This window comes from Andrena cerasifolii, chromosome 1 (genome assembly GCF_050908995.1).
Source record: "Andrena cerasifolii isolate SP2316 chromosome 1, iyAndCera1_principal, whole genome shotgun sequence".
NCBI lineage: Eukaryota > Metazoa > Arthropoda > Insecta > Hymenoptera > Andrenidae > Andrena > Andrena cerasifolii.
In genome coordinates this window covers 16064456-16091508 of record NC_135118.1, presented here as the reverse complement: position 1 = coordinate 16091508, position 27053 = coordinate 16064456, and the positions used below count along the sequence as shown (strand labels likewise).

Sequence of the window (27053 nt, the reverse complement as noted above, 5' to 3'; positions counted from 1 at the left end):
ACATTTACCCGCGATGGAACAGATAACGGTTGCGCGACAATTCGGCGCGAGTCCATTTACGATGCCACGAGTATTCGCGCTCGCGTTCCGCGCGGATCAAATAGTTTCCATTTCACTAGCTGGATTCGGCGCACCGTTCCAGGGTGACTTTCACGCAAAGAAATCATTCTGGTCACATAGCATGGCGCACCTCGCTAGAAATTCCATAATGACCTACTACTGCCACCACCACCGCTGTCAGAAGGGAAATCTTGGCGCGCGCGCCACCATCTTTTGTCCGCGAGACGGGATTGTTTACCGGAGTGTGGAGAAAAACGCAGGATTTCTTTTCGGGCCCGCGCGCGCCGCGGCGCCTTCTGCTTCCAGACGGTACGCGGGCACAGATGGGATTTGCTTTGCAAAAGATCGGCCGCGTCGCGCATGGTTCGAAGGGGTGCGCCGGCCAGGAAGTGGTAACAGTTCGAGTGGCCATTAACAATTTATAAGCCAGCCGACTGCGGAAGGCTGAAATAGAATTCGCCGGTGTCTTATTTCTCGTCTTTGGTCTCTTTCGTCTGGTAGGAAACGGCGTGAACGGTTTCATAAGTATCGCCGACTACTTTCTCCAGGCTCTCCTAACTGCCTTTGTTGCATTACATCGAAATCAGGCGCGGGGATGGCGCAAGGAACGGGCAAGTAAATACACAATTTTCTATTCACCAGCGAAGTGAATGAGCGAGCCCGCAGAGATTTGAGAGATTGCTGTCTACGGAATTGCAATTTACGTCAACGCAACTGTATCAAAGTACACTTTGAAGCTTCCACTTAGTGTACCTGGTATGTAGCAGTTCATCATCGAAGCTGTAAAAGCTTCAGTCGAATCTAAGAAAATATGCTACTTGTCGAAACAAAGAAACAAAGAAACACAGATATCTCCAAGCTAGGGCTGTACGCTTAGGTTATTCGTATATTCGAATAATTACAGCTCTGCTGCAGGCCTTCGACAGATTTTGTGACAAAAAGTATCGAAAGCACGAGATCGCAGCGAACAGATCCCACAATGGAAGCCAACGTAACTCCCGTGCGATCATGCCTATTCTCACACTCGATCCGTCCAATTACAGACTAAATAGCCACATGAACGCATTAAGGAGATACCTATCTACAAAACTGTAATGAACACCGATACAGTTTGGTGAAACGATACGTCGAAGGCTTCGACTCGCAACCAGTTAGTCGCGAGCAGTTGCATATCTCGATTGGCGATCGATTCCCTCAGCTACGAGCGAGTGACGGGGATGGGGTATGTACTCACGTTAACCATCCGTGGCTGCGTTTACGTCGCTTCTCCGGCTGTCACCTCTCCGCGGAGGTCTCTCCAACGAGATTCTCCCCAAGGTCGCGCGTTCCTCTCACTTTATCACACTGGTCGCCCGGGTCGGTGGAAAGGATCGGTCCTTACGCACACACTGACCTTACGGGCAGTCACTTGCACTTTCGTCGATCGGGACTCCACTGCGCAGAACCCACCACAGATCGGTACGTACGAATAATCGAGTGTACGCGACAAAGGCGGTCGGACGCGCAGGATCTCAAACGGCACGGGTGAAACTCGTGCGAGCCGAGACACACGAAAGGAACATGTCGCGCGGCCCCCGCAAGCAGACCGACCACAACCGGCTGACTGAATGACTGACTGCACGCTGACTACCAGCCGTGAACTGCCAGTAGTGCCAGTCGCGGATCCAGACCCGATCACCACCATCCCGCGCTGGCCTTCCTCCTCTCTCTCTGGTCACCAGAACACTCACGGCCGCCCTCTCTCTTTCGCTTACCCCACCCCTACTCCCGTGACCACGGCTTTGTCCTATCGCTGCCTCGTCCAACTTTGTTTACGAAGTCTCGAAAATGCGGCGTACCTGCCCCTGCACGGTATCATTCGGTCAATCCGGAAATTGAACACGGCATAGATCTGGGCCTAGAGGGAGAGGATGATGAATGGGTCATCGAGGGTTCATTCAACGATCATTCATTTGGGGTGATCGGAATTAGAGGGGATTGTATGGGTGGTTCTGGTGATTGTATTTTGTCAGATTCCTTTGGCGAGGGATAAATGTTTTTGATGGTTGGTGGATTGTTTGGTGGTGGTATTGTTGACCGTCGATGACGGAAATATGTGAAGTTTATCTGGGCGGTGGGTGAAAAGTCCGCGCAAAGAAGAGAGAAACGGGAGCGACCAAGAGAACGTATGTACTTGGAGGGAAAAGAGAGCAAAAGCGAATGGTAGTTGAAAGAAGAGAAAACGAGGATCGTAGCCTGGAGCCATAGCCTGTTCTGGTGAAAGCCCATGCGCGCTGACTTTGCCCTAAGTGCTCGTTCCGGCGTTATGCCAGCAACTGTATTCTGTCCAGCAACAGCTGATTTCTCTAAAAGCCCAGATTTTCATTTACCCTTCAAGGAATCATTAGTTATGCTCGCACTCTCTAAGAATATTTCCACGAGGAAATTCTGTAAGCCTTCCTCAAGTTTCATCTCCCTATTATTGAGAGATCTGTGCTTCTAATTTTCAGTTACGATTATTATAAGATTCGTCGCAGAGACGTGATAAGAACACGCCAGATCGAAGAGAATCGTTACGAAACAAAGTATGCTTTGCACTATTTCGTGGATAGCGTGTATGAGAAGACAGAAAATGGTGATGGTCAAGAATAATGCGCGTGTCACGGTCCAAGAACAATAGAGACTCACGTGATACTATCGCATCATTTTCTTTGGTTTTACTGAACGTCGGGAACTGCATCAGTAAAATGCACGCATGGCACAATAGATCGCTGAGTTGCATGTTTTTCCACTCCAAAGGAGCACTGTGCTGTCATCTGGCGGACTTTCGAAATACTAGCTGTACATAAAATCACAGTCGAGGTACAGAATAGACCTATCACCTTACGGATGTCGTGTCGCCACAGACGAGGTATAGGATAGGCTTATTTCGGCTGTACTTCCGAAAACCGGTCAAACCTGATTGGGCTGAAATTTTGAAAATAGCTTCATTTTGCATAAAAGTAACGTTTGCGAGAAGGATTTTTGGCGACTCGAAGTTTGTTTTAACATTTCAATGTCGTTCCCCACCTTACCGACAGAGCGGAGAATCGGATACAACAGTTATTCAATGCATTCTCTTTATTAATCTCCTAAAATCTATAAAACAGAGATCAACTTAGAGAGAGATATCAGCTTGATACTCATCGGTCGTTCAGGGGGATGTTTTATTATTGTTGGAGCCTTACGCACGGGGCGAAGCCCTAGAAGCGTCTACCTAGAAGAGAGATCAGTCGCGGTCGCTGGGCCCGTGACTCGTGCGCCTAATAATAAAGAGAATGCATCGAATAACTGTTGTATCACAAACGAGGTATAGAATAGACCTATCAAGCAATGTATTTTTGTGTCGCCGGTTTAGGGGGTCCTAGGACCCCCTTGCCATTTTAGTGTCGCATGCAACGTTACCGGTGAAGTCTCAAAACAGATTGTAACGCTACGCGTGGTAGGAACTGGAATTAAGCACGAGTAAAACTAGTTTATGTTTTGAGAGTCAATGCCCGCGATTTACAAATGTTTCTGTTAGAGTAACAATTTAAAAATCGCCTTATGAACATATTTCGTTCAACGGAAAAGAACGGAGGAAGAAAATAAAACGATATCACATTCGTCTTTTAACCTTGCTGTCCTATTCCGGTTTATTTAACGCAAAACAAATTTATTTAACATACAAATTTATATAAACAACAACATTATTTGTGGAAGACATGCTTTCGTGATGTAACGTGGAATACCTAGCAAAGGAATTGTAACTTTGTATATTTCAATAAAATGCTGAAGCAGAGAGGACTTTAAAAATTGTGAAAAACTCAACAGTTCCAGTATCTCGCTGAAATATTCCAACTTGCACTTATTCTTCCATCTTAACACTATATTCGTATTCTGGGGTTCGGTAGGAACAATCGAACAACATTTTAAGTTACATATTTTATTCTTACATTCTACCATAGTATTGCAAGTTAAAGAAATTCTTATATACGATTAGAATATTTGACAATCGCAGCCGTCGGCTCGGTTCTCACCGATTACCAGGTCTCACCGCGAGGAGGTTGCTGCGCTTGGAGACCCGTAGAGAGATAGATGGAATCAAAGTTCCATCGATCTCCCTGTACATGAAGCCTACTAAACCAAAGAGATGGATGGAAACAAAGTTCCATCGATCCCTTCGGTTTAGATATAGAATCTAGGGAACTGCCAAGCAATCACTCGATTAAAAGAAATTCAGGAAAGAAGGAAAGGCGAAGGGTAAGCATGAAACAAGTATTGGACGGCGCAGTTCCTACCACCCTGCTGTCCAAGTCGAAAGGGAAAAGCGCTCGGCGCCTCCCAGACGATTCCTGTTGCTCCGATGCGACTCGTCAGGAGCAAACACTTGACCTGACTCTAACACGGAGATTGGGTAATCGAACCGGGTGACTTACGCAGGCAGTGTACCAAAAGGTGCACCCCCTACGCCCGAAACTTTTCCCTTTGGACAAGAACACCAAGGGATGAAACTGATCCACCCATACCGATTCCATGCTCAGTCACTTGCTTCCGCAAACGGAAGCAGCGGTAACCTCCTCATCACAGATGAGGAGCCAATAAACGAACAACAAAGTTAAGGATTTAGTGACTGCTTGGTAATTTTACATGGGACCTTAAATACTTCATACTATAATAAATTAGCCTAGGCTTCCTTAGATGTCTTCTTTCACTGTCACTTTGCACGATCACTTTTCACTATCACTTTTCACTAGTTTCTTTTTAAATATATTGTGTTATTAACTCCATTCCCCGAGTAACGGTGAACCTGAAAAGCTGAAACAATCAACTACTATATGTTAGTAACGGTGTGGTCGGCCTGGAAAGAAATTAAGGAAAAGCTTATTCAGTTGGAGACGATCGAGATAATTTCGACCAACAGCAGAGCACGCACGAGCATGCAAAACCACCGCAAAGATAAGTACTTGAAGGAAAGAGCAGAGAATGTAGACCCATCGATGAGATGCATGACAGAGTGACAGAAGTCACAAAAAACCATCGAAGACATAGACGAGATGAAATGAATCAGAGAAAACCATCGAAGACATCGACGAGATGAAATAAATCATTTAAACCCATCGAAGAAATGCATGAAATAAAATAAATCATGCAAACCCATCGAAGAAATACACAAAATAGAACGACTCGCGCAAAATTCTCGAAAGTATGCATGGAAATAGGACAGATGATGGAAAACGACCGAAGAAATCAGATTTGACATTCGCAAAACAATAAAATTTTAAATGACTTACCGAACCCCAAAATTTCATCAGCACCAAGCGAATAAACGAACCCAGGCCAGAGGGGCGAGAGGCTGGCGGAAGAACCAGGGTTGAAATCCTGACCAGGTCCCCAGCAAGTTCAGCAGCTCCGGGGGGAGGGGGAGGAAGAACCAGGTCCCCAGGAAGTCCAGTGGATCCAGGTGGCTCGGCAGCTCCAGGGGGGAGGGGGAGGAAGAACCAGGGTTGAACTCCTGACCAGGTCCCCAGGAAGTCCAGTGGATCCAGGTGGCTCGGCAGCTCCAGGGTGCCCGGAGGTCCTTTAAGCCCGGACGACCGACGACGACTGAGTACATGAAGATCTGTGAGCTCCTTATGTAGACTTCGAGGAAGGATGTCCCCCGATCAAAACAAAGTCGACGGTTAGTTACAATTGCGAAATCCAGCGAATTCTTCGGCAAAAATGGATTTTCGGCTAAAATATCCATTCCAGTGGCTATTGCTGTGACAAATAATGTTAACAACATTTACACTAACCGCCCAGTATAAATTATTATTAACTATAATCGATAGAACTCGAGATATCAAGCAATTTGTAACATTTGGCCTTGGATTTGCAAATGATTTTCTGCGCCGACTGAATTCTCTTTTATTCTCAATGTTTAATCGTTCGATACATTAATGTTAATGCTTATACATATCACGTAGTATTATTTATAATGTATAAATACGTTTTAGTTGAACTTAGTGTAAGTGAATAGTTGCAGGAATATTTGGAGAAATATGAGTGAGATACTTGTTTCTCCCCCTTAGTTACTAACATCGGCGAAGTATAGGCTAAAACGATAGACCTATCACCTTATGGGAATTCGCGTTCACATCACTAACACGTAGAGGCACGGTACTCTATGAAACACTTTTTGGCAGGCACAGGCACTGACTCTACAATCGCGTTGCACACGATTACAAAATCATTTTCTGTTTTTAAACATCATTCAGTTTCTGAAAAAGTCTTCTAAGTAACGGGTATATCTGAATGGAATCCTGTTAAATTAAAAGGCCTCCCACATGGTCCAGTAATCGATGAAATTGATGCGCGAATTGAGAAATCACGAGATAATATGCACTATGCCATGCACACACTTCACTGAACCGATGAATTTCTCAGGGCTAGACAAACTTTTAAGACACTCATGCATCATGCAACTTTCTGCGAGACTTTTAAAATTAGATTTTACTGTAAATTTCAGTGTTGGCGGTAAACTAATATTAGGGGCAAACGGAATCCAATTATTATTACTTCACTGGAATGATTAAACGGTGCATTAGAAACTTGTGGGAATATCAGTAACAGCGTGAATTTTTAATACTTTTTTCGGCGCACGATACGTGAATGGGTTCGCAAGGGTACGCAAAGTGCTAATAAACAATGTCATCTTGCAATTTATAGCTTGCACGGGCTTTGAAGAAATGCCATTTCTGAACGCCATAGTGTCTTGATCCACGAAATGGATTTTCGGAGAGAAATCCGCGTGAGTCGTTGACCAACCGAGCCAAAGCATACCGTAACAAAAGCCTACCCTCTTATGTCAAACTCTCTCTCTAAACAAGTCACACGTATACAAGTACGCACACACCTTTCAGCATTTCAACCCATTTCAGAGTAGTTGCTGAGTTGGACGCTGTTCATGAACAGAGGTCGCTAAATTCAGTCCTCAAATTATGGGTCGGTAACGCAGATTGGGTGGCGACACAAAGTCCCATAAGGTGATGGGTCTATTCTATACCTCGTCTGTGGTCTGTGATGAAATATAGTATTTATCTCTAGTCGATATTTTAGAAACGTACCCTACGATGGTACCGCGTACCACTTCTCGATATTGTCACTTCATGTACTGTCGATTCAACAAGTCGACAATCAAGCGTTTCCTTACACGATGTAAAAAACAAGCAGGTGTGTTTAAGTGTTTTATATACATATATGTTACGTTTACTGCAAGTATCATTTTAAACAATAAACGAATCGAAACACCAAAAATAAACTTACATGATTCTTGTGTAATGAAAGATACCCATTGTTGCATTGCCATTTTATCGAAGAAAGAGAGAAAGAAAGAAGGAGGAAACTTTGTAGCCTGTGGCTTTTGTGGCATTTTTGGGATCTGAACGACTAACCGCGGTTTATCCTCTCGGATTTCCATCTGGCCCACGCACGTCTGAGGTGTAACATAATATTACTCGGCGCCCCGAGCGAAGGTTCCACATTTGCAGCTTTATTGGGCATTATCGTCCGGTACACCTAATTTCCAATTTTCTCTTTCACCGTAATAACCAAAAAAAAAAAAGAGGAACTTTCAGGCCAACTATCCCACGCGCAGTCGATCAAGCAACTACTGCCACTGCCATGAGATGGCACCGTAACCACGATTTACGGCCGTAATTCAGCGCGCAAATAAGTTTGGAAATTCGTTACTCGCAGCTAAACGGCACTCCCGCTACACCTATTTGTCCATGTAAATACCATACAAGGCGTATAAATAGAATCATAAAATACGCAAATAAGACGTACGTTCGCGGCCGGCGATAAAATCGTCGTGCAAGATCTTTAAATGATCCCACATAAAATAAATCTATTCAAATATTCATGGGTCTGGCCGAGTGGATCGACGAAATTCAAATTGTAACCCGACGCTAGCTCGGAGTAACGGTTCGCGGTGCTTTTGGCGAAATTGGACACGAAGAGAGTTCAACGAGTTTCGAAGGTTTCCACGCGCCGATTCTGCCGCGCCCGGGCGTTCGCGATCGGCGGACACGTTGCTTCTCATTACGGTTGACTTTTTCCATAGGAAGGAGAAGGACAGTCTATGCAATGGACGCAAGGATAGACTGAACTATGCTTTTTAAATAATATATTTTTTAAACTAAATTAAGAGTCATTCATTGTTCGACTGTTTTGAACGCTGTCGCCGAGGCTGCTGGGTTTCGGAATAGTAATAGACGTAACTGAGGAAATGCAGTGGCTTTTAAGGGTTTCAGAAAGTAAGAGGGAGGCTTACACGTTTACAATTATGTAGCATTTAAGGGGCTGTTCCGGTCTAAAGCCCCAAAAGTAGGTGATCTTTACGAATTAATTAAAGGAAAACTACTGTATATAATTTAATGGGGCTTTGTGCATTGTATTAAGGACGTCTTAAGCTAGGAAAATAATTTTTTTGTTTTATAATTAATTATTGCAGACGGCACTGGGGAGCCGGTAAAGTCGAGGCGTCAACAAATTCATCCAAAACGGTGGAACCTGTAACACCTAAGTAAACCATTGGTCCGAAATTAAAGACAATACCAGATTATTAAAGGGCGTGAATCTCGCTCGTGGACTTAGCAGTAAAAATGAAAAAAATTACATTATTTGAGAAAATAACGGCACTTGAATTTTGAAATCACTTTTCCCTGGAATTTTCGTCCTTTTACCGCATTTAAAAAATACATTTTTTTTAAATTTCACTGGTTTCTCTGCGAGCCAGAAGTATATTCTTCAAAATAAAAAAGTTTCAGTCGAAGCGGATAATAACTCTTCGAGTTATAGGTCCTGCCGATTTTGAGAACACTGTTTCGAGAAAAACGCGTTTAAAGTTTTACGCGAGCGCCAAGTGTTGGGTGTTACCCATGCGCTTGCCGGTACTCAAATGCCTATAACTTCGAGAATTCTACGAATATCCCAAAATGCTTATAAACACGTATTCCTAAAAGGTTGGAAATTGAAAAACTGAAATAAAAAGAATCGATTTTCTGAACCTCCCCTTAAGCACTTAACTTGATATAATAATAATTCTTTAATAATAATCCTGTATTGCACAGTAGACTTTACGATAGAAAACATAAAAAAGCGAGAAAGAAAAAGCGGAGAAAGAAAAAGAATAGTTAGACTTGAATAGCACATATAACACTAGAGGAGGAGTGCAAAAGGCGAGTTACAGCTGTCAGCTGTTATTAACCTTACCATTCAAAGCTACTTGAAACTATACCTAACACAATAGAGTACGCGAAACGTAAATGTAGACGGCCGAATAACATAATCAAAACTAAGAACTAACATCGCATGACGCATGTTTGCGAATAAATTCGGAACTGAGCAACATTAAATTACGCGCGAGCCATGTACAGATAAGGGTGAGTGCATTACACCTAAGAAGAAGAAGAAGGAAGAAAAAGTATGATAGCGAGGGAGTCGGCGGGTAGTTGTCGGTAGTTGTTGGTTGCGCCACCCGTGGGCATCCATGGACTCGCGGCCTCACGCTCGGATTCGTTCGTGGGATCTGAGGTAAAACCGTCGTAAGATTACGGCGATCGTCGGCGCGATAAGCCCGGCAATCAGATGAAAATCCACGGGGGACGATAATCTAACCTGACGTTCGTTATCCACCGGTCTCCTCCGCCGGGGCCCCACCCGCGGCGTGTCTCCCGATACACACAATTAATAATCTTTTAATTCCAAGCCGTGCCTACCGAACGCCGCTGTCGCCGGGAATTCAAATAAATCGTCGTTCCGCAGGGCTTCATAGACCCATCGGAGAAGTCTCGCCGACTTTCATTACTTATCGCTCCGCGTGAGACGATTAGTATATCCTACGCTGCCCGCCCCGGTAGTTCAATTAAATATTCAATTACGGGAATGTTCCATCAGCGTGAACGTTAGCGAACTAATACGTGTTTACGTTTCGAGTGGCATAATGAAATATACCGGCGCGCCAGGGTACGGCGACAGGATTAATTCAACGAACGAATCGGCTGACGCGTACAAAACACCAGATAGAAGTGCGGCGAAGGAAAGGCGCGCCGCTCGCGGAACGTCCCCGCGCGGCCCATCCATACCGATCCCGAGTCGGAAGCCGCGCGCCACAGTTGCATCCGATGCATCGATTATCCGCGTTGTCGGTCGTAAACGCTAAAGGTCACGCGTACCCGCGGTGATTTCGCAGAAGGCAGGAAGGAAAGGACAGCGAGGCGACGCTCGCGCTCAAGGAGTTTAAAGGGCCTGGTCGCGCCAGGGGGACGCAAACGCGTTTGCGCGCGAACAGAGTAGCCAGCGTGCGGCGCGGCATTATCTTCGAGGCTTCGACAACGCTAAAGACGCCTCTGGCGGTTCTCACCGCGCGGCCAAACCACGACACGACGAGGGGGAGGGCGAGGAGCGGGGTGTGCACACCTATACAGCTCGAAAAACAGTTATACCAGCGCACGTACCAACGACCCTTATTTATGTCGTCGCTCCTACGTTCCCCCGTGACCATCGGCGCCTTGTCCTCGTCTCCTTCGTCGCCCTTTTCTCGCCCTTCCTCCTCCGCCTTTTCTCTTTCGCATTATCGAGCGGCACGGCCGCGCTTTTACGGTCGGCGTATATCAATGACTGGCCCAATGGAAGATGGCGATGAGCGAAGCGGCGGGGAGGGGCGCGAGGGGCCCGGGCCCCCGTGACAATGGCAAGGATATAAAAACTTGCGTAAAGCTGTCCCACTTATGGGGACCTCGGGGGCCCGCCGCTGGGCTCAATGGAGCGCAATAACCTTTTATTTATCGGCGACTTAAACCGCGACTTTTCGCGTCGGAATCAAAGGCGTCCCGGTGTTAACGTCTTTTCGTTAAGCACGAGAAATATATCACGAGCTAGCGGCGCGCGATAGACCGGGCTTGATGCTTAAATATCGCGAGTAAGCGGGGCCCGCGGTGGCCGGGCGTCGATCGGGGTTCCGTCGTTAGCTGGGCAGCCGTGGGCAGCTGCCTCCGCGTTTATCCTGGTACCCTGGCTAGTCGCTGAAGTCAACGCGGACCGCGAATATTCCCACGCGGTCCGTGCGCCGAATCGCGGCGCTGCGGGCCGTTGATTACGTTTCCCGTGGTATGAATACTTAATAATTCCGACCGCTGCCGGGGCCACCACTGATACAACCCGCGCATTACGCGCTGTTTCGTCTATATAATAAATTAACGTTTTGCCGAACCACGCGGTGGTTAGATATCGGCCGTTTATAATAATGCCCGTATATTAAGCTGGTTATTAACGTCGGCGCAGTGTTTACATTGCGCGTGTTATTACGCGGACCGTGACCTGACTGGACTCGATAACGCGGCGCCGGTAAATACGCGACTGATGAACGCCGCGGAGGACCTTTGAAGCGGATCCTGGGTAAAGAGCTGGCGCGGATATCCTGCACCATTTACGGGGTTATGTATAACGCAGTCCATCGCGCGAAGGCTGCTCGCAGAAGGCCCCGCGTAGCCGTGAGCCCCGAATTCCACGGGCACTGTTACCAGCCGAAGAGCACTCGAGTCCCTGCACGGGCACGGTTCACCATTAGAATTACAAATATACGCGGCACGCGCCCTGGGCGCTGAACTTCGTCGTGGCTTAATGTCAGACATCTCGCGAGAAATTCATCACAGGCCCCGGGGCTGCGAACGCGCCATTACTATCGCTCCATGGTTCGGGACGACTTATGGCTTAGAAGAAGGGAAACGAAGCGGCGAACGCCACATGACGAAGCAACCTTTCGCCTATTAGGTGTACAATTAATGGCTATTCTTGTTGGTGTATAATATTCTGTGACTACTTTATTATTATTATTATTTTTATTATTTTTATTATTTTTATTATTTTTATTATTTTTTATTATTTTTATTATTTTTATTATTTTTATTATTTTTATTATTTTTATTATTTTTATTATTTTTATTATTTTTATTATTTTTATTATTTTTATTATTTTTATTATTTTTATTATTTTTATTATTTTTATTATTTTTATTATTTTTATTATTTTTATTATTTTTATTATTTTTATTATTTTTATTATTTTTATTATTTTTATTATTTTTATTATTTTTATTATTTCTATTATTTCTATTATTTCTATTATTTTTTATTATTTTTATTATTTTTATTATTTTTATTATTTTTATTATTTTTATTATTTTTATTATTTTTATTATTTTTATTATTTTTATTATTTTTATTATTTTTATTTCACGGGTATCGTGTTCTATGGTTTAAAATGATAAGAATTTTAAAAAAAGGATTACATATAAACTAAAACTAAAATTTAAACTATATCTAATACTAAAGATGAAAACAAAAACTACTCGAAGACTTCTTAAAAATGCGTCAACTTTAACAACGCCAATAGAAACTTGTGTCGCATAGAGGCCGTTGTTAAATTACGTAAGGCTGATTTTGGAAATTTCTTACCCCCGATTCCAGGAGAAGAATTCGTAAGATTTTATATTCCAACACCTTCCCTCCCTTCCTTACGTAATATTCTTTACACTGCATTTTTATAGTTATTTGTAAAATTCATTTAACTCGGTTTCTTGCGTGCGATGGAACATCGTATTTGGGCTACTCATTTTGAAAATTAGGTTAAAAAAATGTTTCGTAAGGTGCTACCTGACTCCCTCACCCCCTTGTAAGAAACCTTAAGAAATTCGCGACATCCTGCCCCTCCCCCACTCCTCGGGAAAAGGCTTACGTAATTTAAGGACGACCCCGTAGTAATTAACTGTTCCCATAGACAACGTGTATTCGATTAGAAGCGATTTAGAAAAATAAAATCACTTGAGAAATATCTACGTAGATTGTGTTGTGAGAAAGTTTATGTTTGATCACGTCGAGGACTCGTCGACACGTGAAAATCTCGATGCACAGATAATTGTAGATTTGATAAGGCCGGATACAATAGCGTCCTGTCCCGCATCCTGCGTTAATCGATGCATCGTTTCTGTTTCGGAACCCTTCCCAGGTGTGCCGTCGCTGTCGCCCAGCGGGGAGCCTGGAACCAGGGCGACTTTTAAGCTCTCACGAGTCGGCAGGCATCGCATCCATTGACAGTAATTCGCTTCGAGATGATCGTGAAAGCGTGCAAAGAGAAAAATCGCTATCGCCTTTTATGCGGCCCGATAGCAGCGCTATTTGCGGTTCCCACGCCCGCAGTGGGCGCGTACTCATACACAGATTTTTCGTCGCTCTTTCGCATTATCGTCTCCCGTTGTACTTATCGCGAAAGTCGACGCCGACGATACTGGCAGCCAGATTGCAACTACCACGTCACGATCGGCCCTTTCTCGTCCAACTCTTCTCTGCCAGTGGTTCTCGCCTCTACCTGAAAGCAGGTGCAACGACAACTGTAACACTGCCGTTGAATAGAAAGTAAAATATTAAATGAATTGTTTAAAAATAATAATAGGTACAGGTAGCCAGAAATCGGTGATAATTTCTTTGTAAATCCTCGTAATACCACGTAAAGCCGAAACATATTAAATAGAAAAAAAGGTGCAATAATTTTGGGGGCGCCAAAAGTTTTCTTGCATAAGGGCGCCAAACATCCTCGCGCTGGCCCTGATTATAAACTAAAGCAAATTTTTTGTTTCATTTGTTCCCGAGTTACTAGAGTATGGTATTTGACAATCTCCCCACATGGCGCTCGGGGAGAGATGTGTGGGAGCGGGAATGAAATAGAATACACAACACTTTATTATTTAAATTGAGATGTAATATAATGATATTAGTCGGAAAATATAAATCGCTGAACTTTCGGCGCACGTGCCTCTACCTCTCATTCTCCATTAACCATGGACCGCACGCAGTCCCCATACATACACTCTCTCCCCCACTTTCATTTCCCATTTTCACCCGTAGATGTCTCATACTCCATTCCGCAGGCCCATTCGCAATAAAACAACCATGCATACATTCACAAGATGAGCCAAATCTCATTTTTTATAAAATTTAATTTAGTGCTTACATATATCAACTTATTGAAATGATACAACCCTCAAATTATAGTCTGACAACAAGGCTTTACTGTGACATAAGTATAAAATCGATGCATCTCATACCCTAGATTTCACGGACCTTCGAGTAAAAGGTGGTTCCACTCTCCCGGACTTCCCCTATAAATTAACGAATATTTTTTATCGTCATTACCACTACCATCCCCCTTAAAAAACACCACTCCCATGTGCCCCCTCTCCGCTACCACACTGTAGCGCGCGTACGCAGCGAACGAACGTTGAAGCGAAACGAGAAGCCGCGCAAGAAAAGGCCAGCAGCTCCAGCGGCTCGGTTAAACGAGAAACATGCAAATGGCCGGCTAGAACAAGAGCGTACTCGAGATACCGTAGCGCGATAATATTTCAATGTACGCTACCAGCACAAGGGGGAGAGAGGCTGCGCCCGCGGAGCGTGGGGTGTCGCCTCGTGTGAATCAGCCTTGAAGTGGTGACTTTCGAGCCGGTTCGCGGCCGAGCGATCATCCGGCGAAAAAAGGAACGAACGGATACCGACTAAGACTTAATTAGCCGGGCAGGGTCGGTCCAGGGTGCTCCACGTCGTTACGACAAAATCATTTGTGGCCTCTCGTCGGGGTCCCTCGAGCGCGTCCGATTGGTCTCGACGCGACGATTTAATTACCGGCGTACTTCCCCTCACCCGTTCCGCCTTCACACCGGCGCTCAGCCTCGATAATTAATCGGCCGCTTAATTGATTAATCGATTAATGGCCGGGCACGATCGAACTCCAGGCCCAGGGCCACGCCAGATAAATCGTGTAAGCGCTCCGAGCTGTCGCGGATCTCGAACTCTGCTCCCCTCGTTTCTCCTTTCTTTCTTGTTTCACGACAAGACAGCAACACGAACACGCTGTTCTACGGGGGCCGTCGGTAAACTATCCCGAACGCCTGGCTGAATATTTATTTCATTTTTATGGATCACCACCGACCGCCAGACCTTCCGCTCGACTAGCTGCTCCAGGGGAGGACAGATGACACGCTCGATCCACCCGGTGCTAAGTAAATGCGCGACCAAAGTTGCGCGCACTTGCTCGATAACGTGTAATTGAGGTTGGGAAGTTCGTTACATCGGTAATTGTCAGGCGCAGGGTATAGGAGTGTATAGGAATCGAGGCGCGCTGGCTGCTGAAGCTGTGTCCGCGGTTACCGCTCAGCTCCGCGCCCGGAAGTTTGATTACACTGCGGGCCCCTTGGATTCCACCGCCGGAATTAGTTTGGCGCTTGATTTACACTCGTAGAATACGGTAGGTCGATCATGTCCGGACCTTCTAGACACGATGCGCTGGATAGATTCGGATATTCGTTTCTCTGGCTGCGATTCAGATTGGAAAATAGAAAATAAGGAAGGGATCCGGGTTACTGGTAGATACATCGTGGAGGAGATTAATGCATCCCCCTTCTTTACGTTCATATACAGTTCTGATTAATTATATACAATAAGCGTGGGTGAGGATATGGTGGGGACGCCCTCCTTTTCTGACGATTTCAGACTATGTGGATTGTCCTCCCTTTTAATTTTTGGATCTGGTAACCCTAATGCAGTCCAATTGCTTCTGTACAAGCGAATCAGTTGGATGTTAGGTTTATTTTGATAAAATAAATAATATCAGTTTTTATAAACATTTGATGTTAGGTGTACCGACACCTCCAGGTTCACTCTACTTCATTCTCATAGTTAGATTCATCGATGCAAATAAAAATGATGGAAGTGTGAGTTTTAAGATTGTTTCAGTCCTCTGTTAGATTTTTAATCACGCCCTTCTGATTTATCCGTGGCAGTCGCTGGACACGCGATGTAACTTGTAATAGAGGGTGTCCCCCCTTTTTTATCTCAATCTAAATTTCCATCGAGTAACTTCCAGAAATAAGTAAAAAATCGGGGAACTCGTCCCAGGCTGCGGCAGTGAACTCCCTAGTGAGATTGGCGGCTGTTCCGTCGTCGTAACGAAGTAACGCGAGTCGACGCGATTGTAACGAACATCCGGAACTAATCTAATTCCGCAGAAAGGTTCTGTACACGACAGTGTAACCGCACCGGCACAGCCAGACGGTTCTGCTCGTGCGACGTAGAAATTAGTTTCCAAAACAATTCGGAATTGCAAATGGGCCACGGTTCACTGACGATTCCTCGCTGAAATCCTCCAACTTGCACCCGGCGTGCATCGTTGGTGGCGTTTTCTGCGAAGGCAGGGCCCCGCGATCGGCACAGAGACCCGAAGTATATACAATTGATTGCAACGAAATCGGTTTCATTAGTTTCTTAAGGGGGAATACTATTTATTCAGCTAAAAACATGAGCAAAATTTGTGAATTTTTTTGGAAGAAACTAGCGATCCAATTCGTCTGAAATTTGGAGCATGTATTTATACATCTTTGAAGAGCTTGCATGGTTTATTTTATTAATTTTTAATAATAACTGTAGGAGTTATATATTTTTTGGTACATAAGAAAATTGACGAATTTTTATTTATACGAGGCGAATAGTAAAAATTGAGGTTTTATTTGGAAACTCACCACTCTTCTCAATAAATTCTTTTTTATTCTGGTTCATTAAACTGAAACTACATAGGGGAGAGCGGGGGCAAAAGTAACACTTTTTACATTTGGCCTAGCCTACAATTATCTTTTATAGATATAAAAATGAAAATGATGCCTTAAGATACTATGTTTCTTGGTCTATTATTTGAGCCCAGATTCAGCCTTACGTGATAAGTAGTTAAAAAGTTATGGCAGTTTTCCGCAGTGACTGCCATTATTTCTCTTGTCCTGCAGGGGTAGGACGAAAGTAACACTAATTATTTTGAGGAGAATTAAGACACTTCGTCCAACGCAAAAAGGGATTTATTATAAAAAAAAAAACGATAGAAAGAAACATTTAAATAAACATATTTTAAGTAACGATAAAAACAAATAAATTTTAAATAACGAAAGGTGGAAAGTATAACCAGCTTCGAACATTTAGTTGAATTTTAGGTATTAAATTTCACCTAATACGAATTATAATTATGACATACGTAGTGAAGGTCACTCATGCTGCAGTCTTCGTGGGTCCTACCCTTAAAATTAAGACATTTGGGATCATTCTCTCTCGAACAGGTTTCACTGAAAGGGTCCAATTAAAGCAGACATAGACAAACATTATCATCTGAAGAATTCCTGTCCTGTACGCTATTTTGCTAGCGACGTGTTACTTTTGTCCCTAGCCATGCTTTTCAGAATAGAACTGTTATAACATACAAAGTATACAAGACTTGTTACAATCAAATACAGGAACTTATGAAGACATTATCCAAGAACGCACTAGCAAATAATTGCTTTAATATCTATAGTTTAACTATGAATATTAACAAAAAAAAAAACAAAATAGGAGAAACTTACCTGATGATCTAAATAACAAATTTAGCTTGCCCAGGGTATACGATTCGTGTTACTGCTCAGCGTCACTCAGTACAATAAAAGATACACTATACACATGTAACTGTGTAAAGCAGAGGTTTTGGAAATGGTTGTGGAAGGGGGGAGAAGGCATGTTATTTTCATGACGCCGTTACGTTTGTCCCCGCTGTCCCTTAGGTATAAAGTAAAACGCCGTTTGATTTTTCTGTTTCAAATTATACCTGGAAGATAAATATTATGCACACCAGCGGACGACGGTGCATAACTCCTATATTTATTATAAAAAATTAATAAAAAGAGCAATGCAACTTCTTCAACGATGGATAAAAACCTGGTTCAAATTTCACACGAATCGAATCGCTAGTTTCTCCTAAAAAATTCTCAAGTTTTGCTGTGTTTATAGCCGGAAACTTCTGTGTAAAAATTGCACAGGCACAGTTGCCTTTTGTCGCCCGTCCTTAACTGTAATTCGTCCGTCTCTCTTTTACCAAATACGCGCCTCCCCGTTACTTCTTCCTGGCTATACGTGCTCCGTTTGTTTAGAAGGTAAAGGAGAGCGTCGGAATAAATCCAGCGTTTCGTCAGTCAGAGGGTCAACGGGGCCTTTGATCTAGATGAACTTCTTGCGAGATCTCGTCCCGCCAACATTTCAAGTTTCTTTCTCGAATTCCTAGATCCCCGGCCATACGTTCCAGATCGCGTACGTGATCCGAAGCGACCGGCGGATAAAATGCGTTTCCTTTAAATTTCACTTCTTTGTGCCCCGCCTCTGCTCCGCGCCGTTCTCCAATCAACGCCGCGCGACAAACGAGACGCAATAATTAAAAACTAATCCCGGGAAAAACTCGACGTCGCTGGTGCTCTTCAATAATAAATATTAAACTGACCGATCGCACCGAATGTCTCGCGTCGGTTCTCCGTTATTGTATCACGAATCACCGTGGCACAAAAAAGGCCCCGGCCGATAGAACTGGGCCGATCTCGGGCCTGGATCCCGAGAGTAGTTTCGTTAACACAGTATTCGGAGGGATAATCTCGGCGATCCAGTTTGGTAGCCGAGCTCGTTCCCCGTTCATCCGTTGCATTAGAGGCGGCGATAACTCGCGTCGTAATCAGCGCTCGATCCGGCCTCGTAAAAATATAATTTACCGAAGTGGAAAAAAAAGGGAGGAAAGAACGAAATAGCAGAGGGAAAATGAACGCAGTGGCGTGCGAGAAGGAGAGGGGCGGATGCTGCGAGGTTTGGAAGAGCGCGATAGAAGAGGAAGAACAGTACCATCCGCGCGGACGGAGCGAGCCGCGCGGGACGATGGATGCGCGGAATTTATTACGACAGTTTAAGAATATAGGTAATTATTTACGTTTATTGTTCGATCCTGATGTTTATGGTTTATGTAAATTATATCCCGTAACGGGGTGGACTAACTCCCTCCCATCTTCGCTGTTTGCCGACCGCGTCGCGAGATCTTATTGTTCCAACGACATCCTTGTTCCTCGTTTCGTTTGCGTCCTCCGATCTCGGGGAGATCGTTCGATCAGTTCGATGAATATTCAACGCGTCCCGGGAGCATCCCCCCTGGGAAAACGTTTCGATTATATGGAGTGCGCGATGTAGGTAATTGGTATTGAACTTCAAAGGCGCGCGGCAGCTGCGAGGATGGAAAGGTGGTGTTGATAAATGCGAGAGTAGTATAGCTAGGCCGGTTTTAACCCAAATTAGAGTATTGACGGAGGGGAAATCCAAGTTTGGATTTGAAAAATTTCGAAACTATCTATTAAACGTCTATCATACCACTTTGAACGTATATTGAATATCAATTGAAGCCACTCTGAACATGTATTGAACATCTATCTGTTCAGAGTGGTAAGATATACGTTCAACACATGTTCAGAGTATTGCGATAGATGTTCAATACACGTTCAGAGTGGTACAATAGATGTTCAATACACGTTCAGAGTATTACGATAGATGTTCAATACACGTTCAGAGTGGTACGATACACGTTCAATGCATGTTCAGAGTATTACGATAGATGATCAATGCATGTTCAGAGTATTACGATAGATGTTCAATACACGTTCAGAGTGGTACGATAGACGTTCAATACACGTTCAGAGTGGTACGATAGATGTTCAATACACGTTCAGAGTATTACGATAGATGTTCAATACACGTTCAAAGTGGTACGATAGACGTTTGATAGATAATTTCGAAAATTCTATAATCGAAATTTGGATTTCCCCTCCCTCAAAATTCAAATTTGGGTTAGAACCGGCCTAGCTATACTACTTGCGGGGTCAGGGAGATCTCTGTTTCAAGTTCACAAAGTGTCTTTCGAGATATGCCGAGCAAACGTTGCCGACGCTACTGTTTAATTTAAAATCGTCCTGGCTTCTTCACACTCTTATCAAATTACTGTGGCTGATAAAAAGAAAGCCAAGAGCTCTAAACCCCAAAAATCTACTACCACCTTCCCCACCTGCGCTCTATATATTTAACATAAGAACTTCACCTTCCGTCTACGAATATAAATTATCTCCTCTTGAAAAGCACACGCTTCCACAGCGACTTCTCGGTACCCGTGCCACGTGCGTTAGCCGTGCTCGTTAATTGTCCGCAATATTATTTTCTTGATGAACGTTACGATGCATCTTGCATCGGACAACGCCGGGGCCAGCCGGTAATCTGTTCTCACGGCCGAAGCACCGCCAGGGTACCGGGAAGGACAACGGCGAGCGCGATGACGCCGATGACGGTGGTGCGCCGACGTCGAGGGGGCTTTTAACGTCGCGTTTGCAAATTGGAACATAAAATCACGGTTGTAACGGGCGGCGCTGATTGTTCGTTACCAGCGCTGCCTACGCATAGCGCGTGTGTGCACCTGCGGTACACGGGGCGCTCGCGTGTGTTCGGGGCCTGACGGAGGCTAACTACCGCGGAACGATGCATATAAAAGCCCGTTCCAATATTTCATCGGCCGGTATGCGGTAGAGCCATCGAGCCCGTATCGAGAGCGAATCGATTTCACGACCCCGCGCCGATCGTTCCACATCCTCCGCCGCGCTCTTTCGCGTGTGGGTTGTATTTTGGTCGAAGGAACGTGGCAGCTTGTTGTCTGGCTGATAACGCTCCCCGTCGACCTTTCGGCGCGAGGAATTCCTTTGAAAATAGTCTAAGACAACGGCGGGCAAATCTCGGCTATTGCTCGTAGACGTTGGCTCGGTGAGTTATCGAGCGGACCAGTTTCCAAAACGGGCACAACCAGATAAGATCTGCGGGCGTAGAAAATATTTGCGACGGGACTCCTTAATAAAGAGGCAATCAGTCTCTCGGCAATCCACTGTAAGCAACACGCGTGGAATAAAGGGACAATAATCGGTACGAACCTAGTGTTTCCTGATCGGGAGAATAGAGTAGTCGCTTTTACAATGGACGACGAGCAGCTTGAACTGCTCAATCACTTTTTAATACTCGCGAGATCGCGAGCCACGCCGAAGCGGCAAGTGGATCGATTGCGACCGTGGATTCGGTAGATCGCAAGTTCGTCGCAGGCTTCTTGGCAGCGCGTTATTGTGATCATCGATTCAGGGAGCAGAGGGCTTCTCGCCGCGTACGTGGAGGACGTTACGCCGTCTGTGAGCGTAGCCGGCGTCTTTCCAGGTAATTACGCGGAATAGATTCGGTATCTCGATGTCCTCTGGCCGGCTCGCCGGCGAGTAATCCAGCCACGAAGAAGCTCGATCGGCCGTTTCTCTCCTAACAAATGTCCATTACGGCCGTCTCCTTGGCCCTCCGTCGCTGGCTACTCTCGACCGCGCGGCCGGTTGACATGTTCGGGGGCGGTCAGGGCCGAAAGAAGAAGGGGGCCCAAAGGTATTAGCCAGAAGAGAAAGAGGACACGAGAGAGAGAGAGGCAGAGACGCGTCTTTCCGAGGCACAGAGGGCCCCCGCCGGGTTACTAATTGCAATCACGGTCAACAATCTGCCGAGGCAAGAGGCCAACGGATCCGTTGCCGAAGAGGACCTTGCGCTGGGAAGCACTCTGCTTTGTTGACTACAGAGGAATTAAGCCGCCTTCACAGCAAGGCGATGTCCATCGATTCCACCTGCCTCGATCCGATTCGTAGGGTTCTAGAAGAACCTGCTTCTACATCGGGAAGTGTTTCTTCATTTGCGTTGTCTCCTGTGGCAGTTAGAGGTTTAAAATCAGACTCTTGTGCGCCGGCGGAGCAAACAATACATATCTGTGTATTAATTCTGGCGAATTAACGCACTCAGCATAATTTCGGATATGAGGATACCCTAACGATGTTCCTCATCCGATTGTCGCGGCCACGATTCTGTATACTCGTAAGCAAAAGTCGAAGAACAGAAGCCTGGCCCGAGCACCAGAAACTTTAACCGACGCGTCAATAGGCAGATTCATTATCGATACGTAGATGAATATCAATAGCTTCGAACGAAGCCAAATTGAAATAAACTTGTCGCACTGTCTGCCGATTAATCCGTACATAGGTGCAGCACAGATCACGTTGAGAACTTCATGAGAAGCATCGATAGGCCGTCGAAAATTACTATTCAGCCTCGTCTATCGGCTCGCGATAGTTAGGGGCTGGGTAACAAGAGCTGGCTGGAGTTACCGTGCACTTTCGGTGACGAATGTACGCGGCGGGAAAGGAGCTCGAGGGAGCAGATTGCCCGATAGTTCGCATGGGCTAATGGGAATTCGCGATGGTTACTAATTGGGTAGATCGTCGCTCGTCGATATTGCTCGGCAGCGCCAGCAGAGAGGGACCAATGGAATCTCTCTATCGGCGGAACTGACATCGGCTTTTGTAAACCGCGGCTCCGCGGCTTGGAAAAACGTGCCAGACGGCGGTCCCTTCTTTTGCAAAGACCGAGGAGGAACGCGTTTCGGTACCCTTTGCTACTCCGCCGATTCTCTCGGCCGCAAGCGGGTTCCTCGAATTCCTTCGTCCCGCAGGCTCGCTCTTGCGGCCCTCCGTTGGTCCCCGCGAAGCGCTTGATTTCCCAAATGGACAATTAATTTCGCCCCCTCGGCAATCCTGCCCGATTACTTTAATTTCGACTTGTGAACGGTGCCAGTTAAACGATTCAACGCTGGGCGATAGTTGAAGGCGGTATTGATTATGATCGGTACAATCGTTGTTCCATTGCGCAGACGAGATGAGAAGGGTCCGGAAGATAAATGTCCGGTGGAAGGCTGCGAGTCTTTTGTCTAGTTTCTAGATTCAGCGTCAGCCAGTAAAATATACATCGGCCGGGGGACATATTTTAGGGTACCGTCGGAACGACGTCCAGGAAAGACGCGAGAAGGGTGGCGGGCCCTTCTCCCGTACACGTGTAAGGTATAAGGTTATACCGTAAAGTCGCGCCGAGCGATAACGCGTCTCCGATACCAATCTAGCATGACGCATGGCGCCGTCCTGGAGAATTATGTTGGACCCAGGTATTTATTGCCAACAGTATGTCCGCGGCGAATCCAAAGGGATGCTGCTCGCGCGGAGAAGGAGGAAAGGGAAACCCCGAATTCTACCAAAATTTTTGCCTCACTCTGCTCAGGTTCATCTTCTCCCTAACTGTTCCCATCATCTCACTCGGTATCCCTGCAGATGGCTGCTACCACAAATCAGTCGCAACAATGGGGGAGGTCCCTAAGCTTTCAAGCCATATTAAATAATCTTGCCTACAACAGAGCAAGTAGCAAACCCCAGCAATCATCGAAAGAACGCTCCAAACTCTACAACAAGTCACAAAACTCCTCAAATAAATAGCACCCTTCCAACAACCCTAAAAACGACCCCCGACCTTTCCTCCCGCGATGACATACAGCTTACCAACGCTGGGTGCACCCATCCCGCGATTGTATCGACGAAGGAAGGATCTGGCCAGCCGCTAGGAGTCCTCATCAACCAGCGACAACGTCCTTGCGGCCGTTGGCGAACGGCCTCGAGAGAGCTCTGGCTGGTTTCCGGGCTGCGCGACGTGGCGATGTGTGCCAGACACTCTCGCACGCCTAGGAATTCCTGACCCTGCCCACCTTGACTGCCTGCTTGCCTACAACGTACACCGGCCACTGGCTGGAAGCGCGGACCGCGCGGGCCCCGCTGAAGATAATCGCGGGCGTGAGCGAGCGGGCGCGCACGCTTCTCGCGCACGCGAAACTCGCGTCTCTAGCATGGGCACGGCCGTTTCGCTGGCATCCCTTTGTTGCACCTACTAATACCCGGGCTATTTATAGTCGGCTGGCTAATAGGCGCGCGCGATTACCAATTCCCCGGCCGCCTTCGAGTCGTCGCGGGTTTTTCAGCGGGCCCGAGAGGGGGACCAGGGGCGTCGGGCGCGGACCGAATTCGCGGGCCCGCGCCAACTCGTTTTCTAATTATTCCCATAAATCAGCGCGGCGCGGGGTGGGGAAGCGGCGCAACAAATCGCAGTGTGGTCCGATGCAAATTGCGGCCGCGCACTCGCGTCCATCGGTGGGACCGATAAATCAAGATCGATTGCAAATGCCGCGACGGGCCGTTGCCACGCTATCAAATCGATCGAGTCGCGGCTATCTGTGCCGGTGAATTATGTGCATCGTGTTTCAGCTTGAAACGTATCAATTTGGCCTGACAAGTTATCGACACTTTTACGGAAAGTCGGCCGAATCCGGGGGAGAATTTGAGGCCCACGCTCGCGGCAGGGCGCGAGAGGGAGCCGATATCAGCGCGGTGGGTAGCTCGCACGGGGATTCGTTGTGAGCTTATCGCGCTGTTAGAATGCTACGTTTTAATATCCGATAATCAGTGTCCCGATTCATTGAACGATCGTACTTTTTCACTTGGCTGTAACGCTGCTGCTTGTGGCAATTATCGATACCTGCAGATATATGGTAATTGGCGGTGATCGAGGAGGTTTTAGTCCGTTAATTATTGCTACTTCTTTTCAGGTCTATATTAGCAGGATTGGTTGCGCGATTTCCCCCATAAATTCATCCTGCTGGGTAGTATTTAACGATTTATTAATCCTGCTTTATTGGCGGTTTTTTTATACGCGATTTCAGGGAAACGTAATGGATAAGTTCCTACTTGGACTGCCAAACGGTCAAAAGAAAGAAACAGGAATTCTTTACGATACATTTCGACATTAATGAGACACGATCCATGAAATACAATTAACTTTAAATTTACTACAGCAGATTTACGCGAAGGGATGAAAGTACCAACAGCTTGCGGACTCAACAATACCCACTACCGCATCCGGTAAAGAAGGAAACTCAGCCGGGAATTATTATTACGAGGCACGCGTTAAGGAGCTTCGTAATTTTGATTGAATGGCGTTTAGAAAGCACTATTATTGTTTTTAAGCCGCTCGTATATCGCGACGGTAGTAAGAACAGATCTCGAGGATCCTCTTAAACGCTTTGGAATCCTCCTTACCGCTATCGAATGGGTCGTTCGCTTCATCAGGAAGCGATTGTCGTGCCGGCGAGAACACGTGGGTCGACAATCATCGTAGGAACGATCGTCGAGATAGACTTTCACTGACATTCTCCCGCGGTGCCGCCTCCCACACCGTGTATACCTGGTGATTAGCGGCGAATTACGACGCCCGGTTCTCATCGATGATATTTCTGCCGCGATAGCACGCAACAGTGTAGGCTTTCTGGGTGTCTCCTTCCGCTGCGGCCACAATATTCGCTAAATTAAACATGGGAGTCGTTGGTGCAATGCTATTCATTCCGTTCAACGTTACGCTGAAGCGTGTCATTATTCCTGACGATCGAAAGTAGTGAAAGTGAAGATGAAGGGAGCAGGATGAGGAGAGGTGAAACTTCAGGTGAACTCCCCTAGACTCGCTACTGGACTCATCAGAAAGGATACCTGAGCAGACCGCTGTCTTTCACGCGAAGGTGTTTGATATCGTAGGAATAGGTTTCGTAATTCCAATATGATCGAGAGCCGCGGAAAAAAGCGCCTCGGGCGATGGGACTCGAACCCACGATCTTCGGGTCCTCCATATTACTGACTCTTTTTTTTTTAATGAGAGGATTGACACCTTCTACAATGGTCCATAGGCAACAAAGACATGAATGTAAAAAATTGCCAGACATCTTCATTATGTAAATAGCTACTTGGAAGAATCGAAAACTTATAGCTAGACAGCAGTGTTAAATATAACTATATATGAAAACATTTTAGGGTGGTAATAATAATGTGTCGCGCCTTCTTTATCACATTGGCTACAGGGAAAAAATTGCCTGACCAAGAGGAGCAGGAAAACCCCCTCGAGCATTCTTAATACTTAAAACTAAGGTACAACTAAATAAACTACAAATATTTACATAGGAGCAAAGGAGGTCCTTAATAACATGAATATAACACTCTACTTATAAGTAGTATTGATTATTAGGCAGGCTAATTAAGATATTACACCCTTCTGTGTAATTGACTTAGCGAGATCAGGTACGTGTTAAGTATTGCGAGATAGCCACCAGTACTTACTAAATATTAGTCTGTGGAAGTCGTAATAATTCCGCGTCACTGGCCAGCCGTCTTACCAATGTCGCCAAAGCCGACCCTCTTACGATTCCTGGTCCCACAATATTGAAGTGAAAGATCTATTTGAAGGGACCGCCTACCAGGGAAAAACTTGTAGAAAGGCAGCAGACACCATCGCGTACCCCATTTCCTTCTGAACAGAACAAAACGCGTGCCTGGCGATTTCTCTCCGCGAACGTTCCGGGACGCCTGAATATTTTGTGAATTTTATCAGAGGGGGGCGGGGAAGCACGTTGTAAAGCGAGGTAATTAATATCGATCCCCGGATTCCATTCCGTCGTGGCGCTCGCCGGAAACCCACGTCACGTACCGGCCCAGTATTTATAGTGGTACCCCCGAGCATCGATTAGAAATCGATCAATCAGATTTAGAAGCGGCGAACCCGATGGACTTTCACCGCCATTCTCGGACTCCTACGCTCTCCAGGAAATTCCCCTAAGACGAATTAATTCCTACGCCGCGACGGCCTTAAAGGCCTCCCGATGCATTCACTTCTCGATTAGAGCCGGGCTGCGTGGCGTCGCGTCAGTGGAATGTGACTGCGCGCACCAGACGTACTTGTCCAGCAGTTTTCCCGATCGTTCGCGATGGATTCCCCAGACTGCCCGGCAGAACAACAGGCGCGGTCAGCGAACGCGCCGCGGCTTCTTCCACGGTGTATATGGATACCGTTCGCAGAGTACGAAAGGGAATTAATTGCTTCGAATCCACCGGACTATTGCGCGCTGCTTCTTCATTATCTTTTATAAGCGCGACGGTTATCTTGTTTACGATATTATGGTTATAATAATTTCAATTTCCGCCCACTTGAATGGACGCTAGCAGGTGGTCGGGGCGGCGCGAGCCGCTCGGGCCAGGGGAACATCGCCAACAGAGTCTAGGAAGCATCGCCGGTGTTCTAACTCTAAATCCCGGGTTTATGAGGTTTCCGTG

General features: G+C 45.9%; 1 protein-coding gene and 1 long non-coding RNA gene across 4 annotated transcripts in view; both read right to left on the bottom strand.

Moving 5' to 3' along the window:
* Positions 1-1756, bottom strand: part of Calpc (calpain C) — a 55788-nt gene extending 54032 nt beyond the window's left edge. The window contains exon 1 of the mRNA XM_076806673.1: positions 1295-1756. Within this exon, the coding sequence (XP_076662788.1) occupies positions 1295-1303 (9 nt within the window). The 5' untranslated portion in view covers positions 1304-1756. The remainder of the gene's footprint in view (positions 1-1294) is intronic.
* A 10589-nt stretch (positions 1757-12345) lies between these two features.
* Positions 12346-27053, bottom strand: part of LOC143366221 (uncharacterized) — a 153613-nt gene continuing 138905 nt past the window's right edge. For all 3 annotated transcript variants that reach the window (XR_013084690.1, XR_013084689.1, XR_013084691.1), the window contains one exon: positions 12346-13468. This is a non-coding gene — a long non-coding RNA (uncharacterized LOC143366221). The remainder of the gene's footprint in view (positions 13469-27053) is intronic.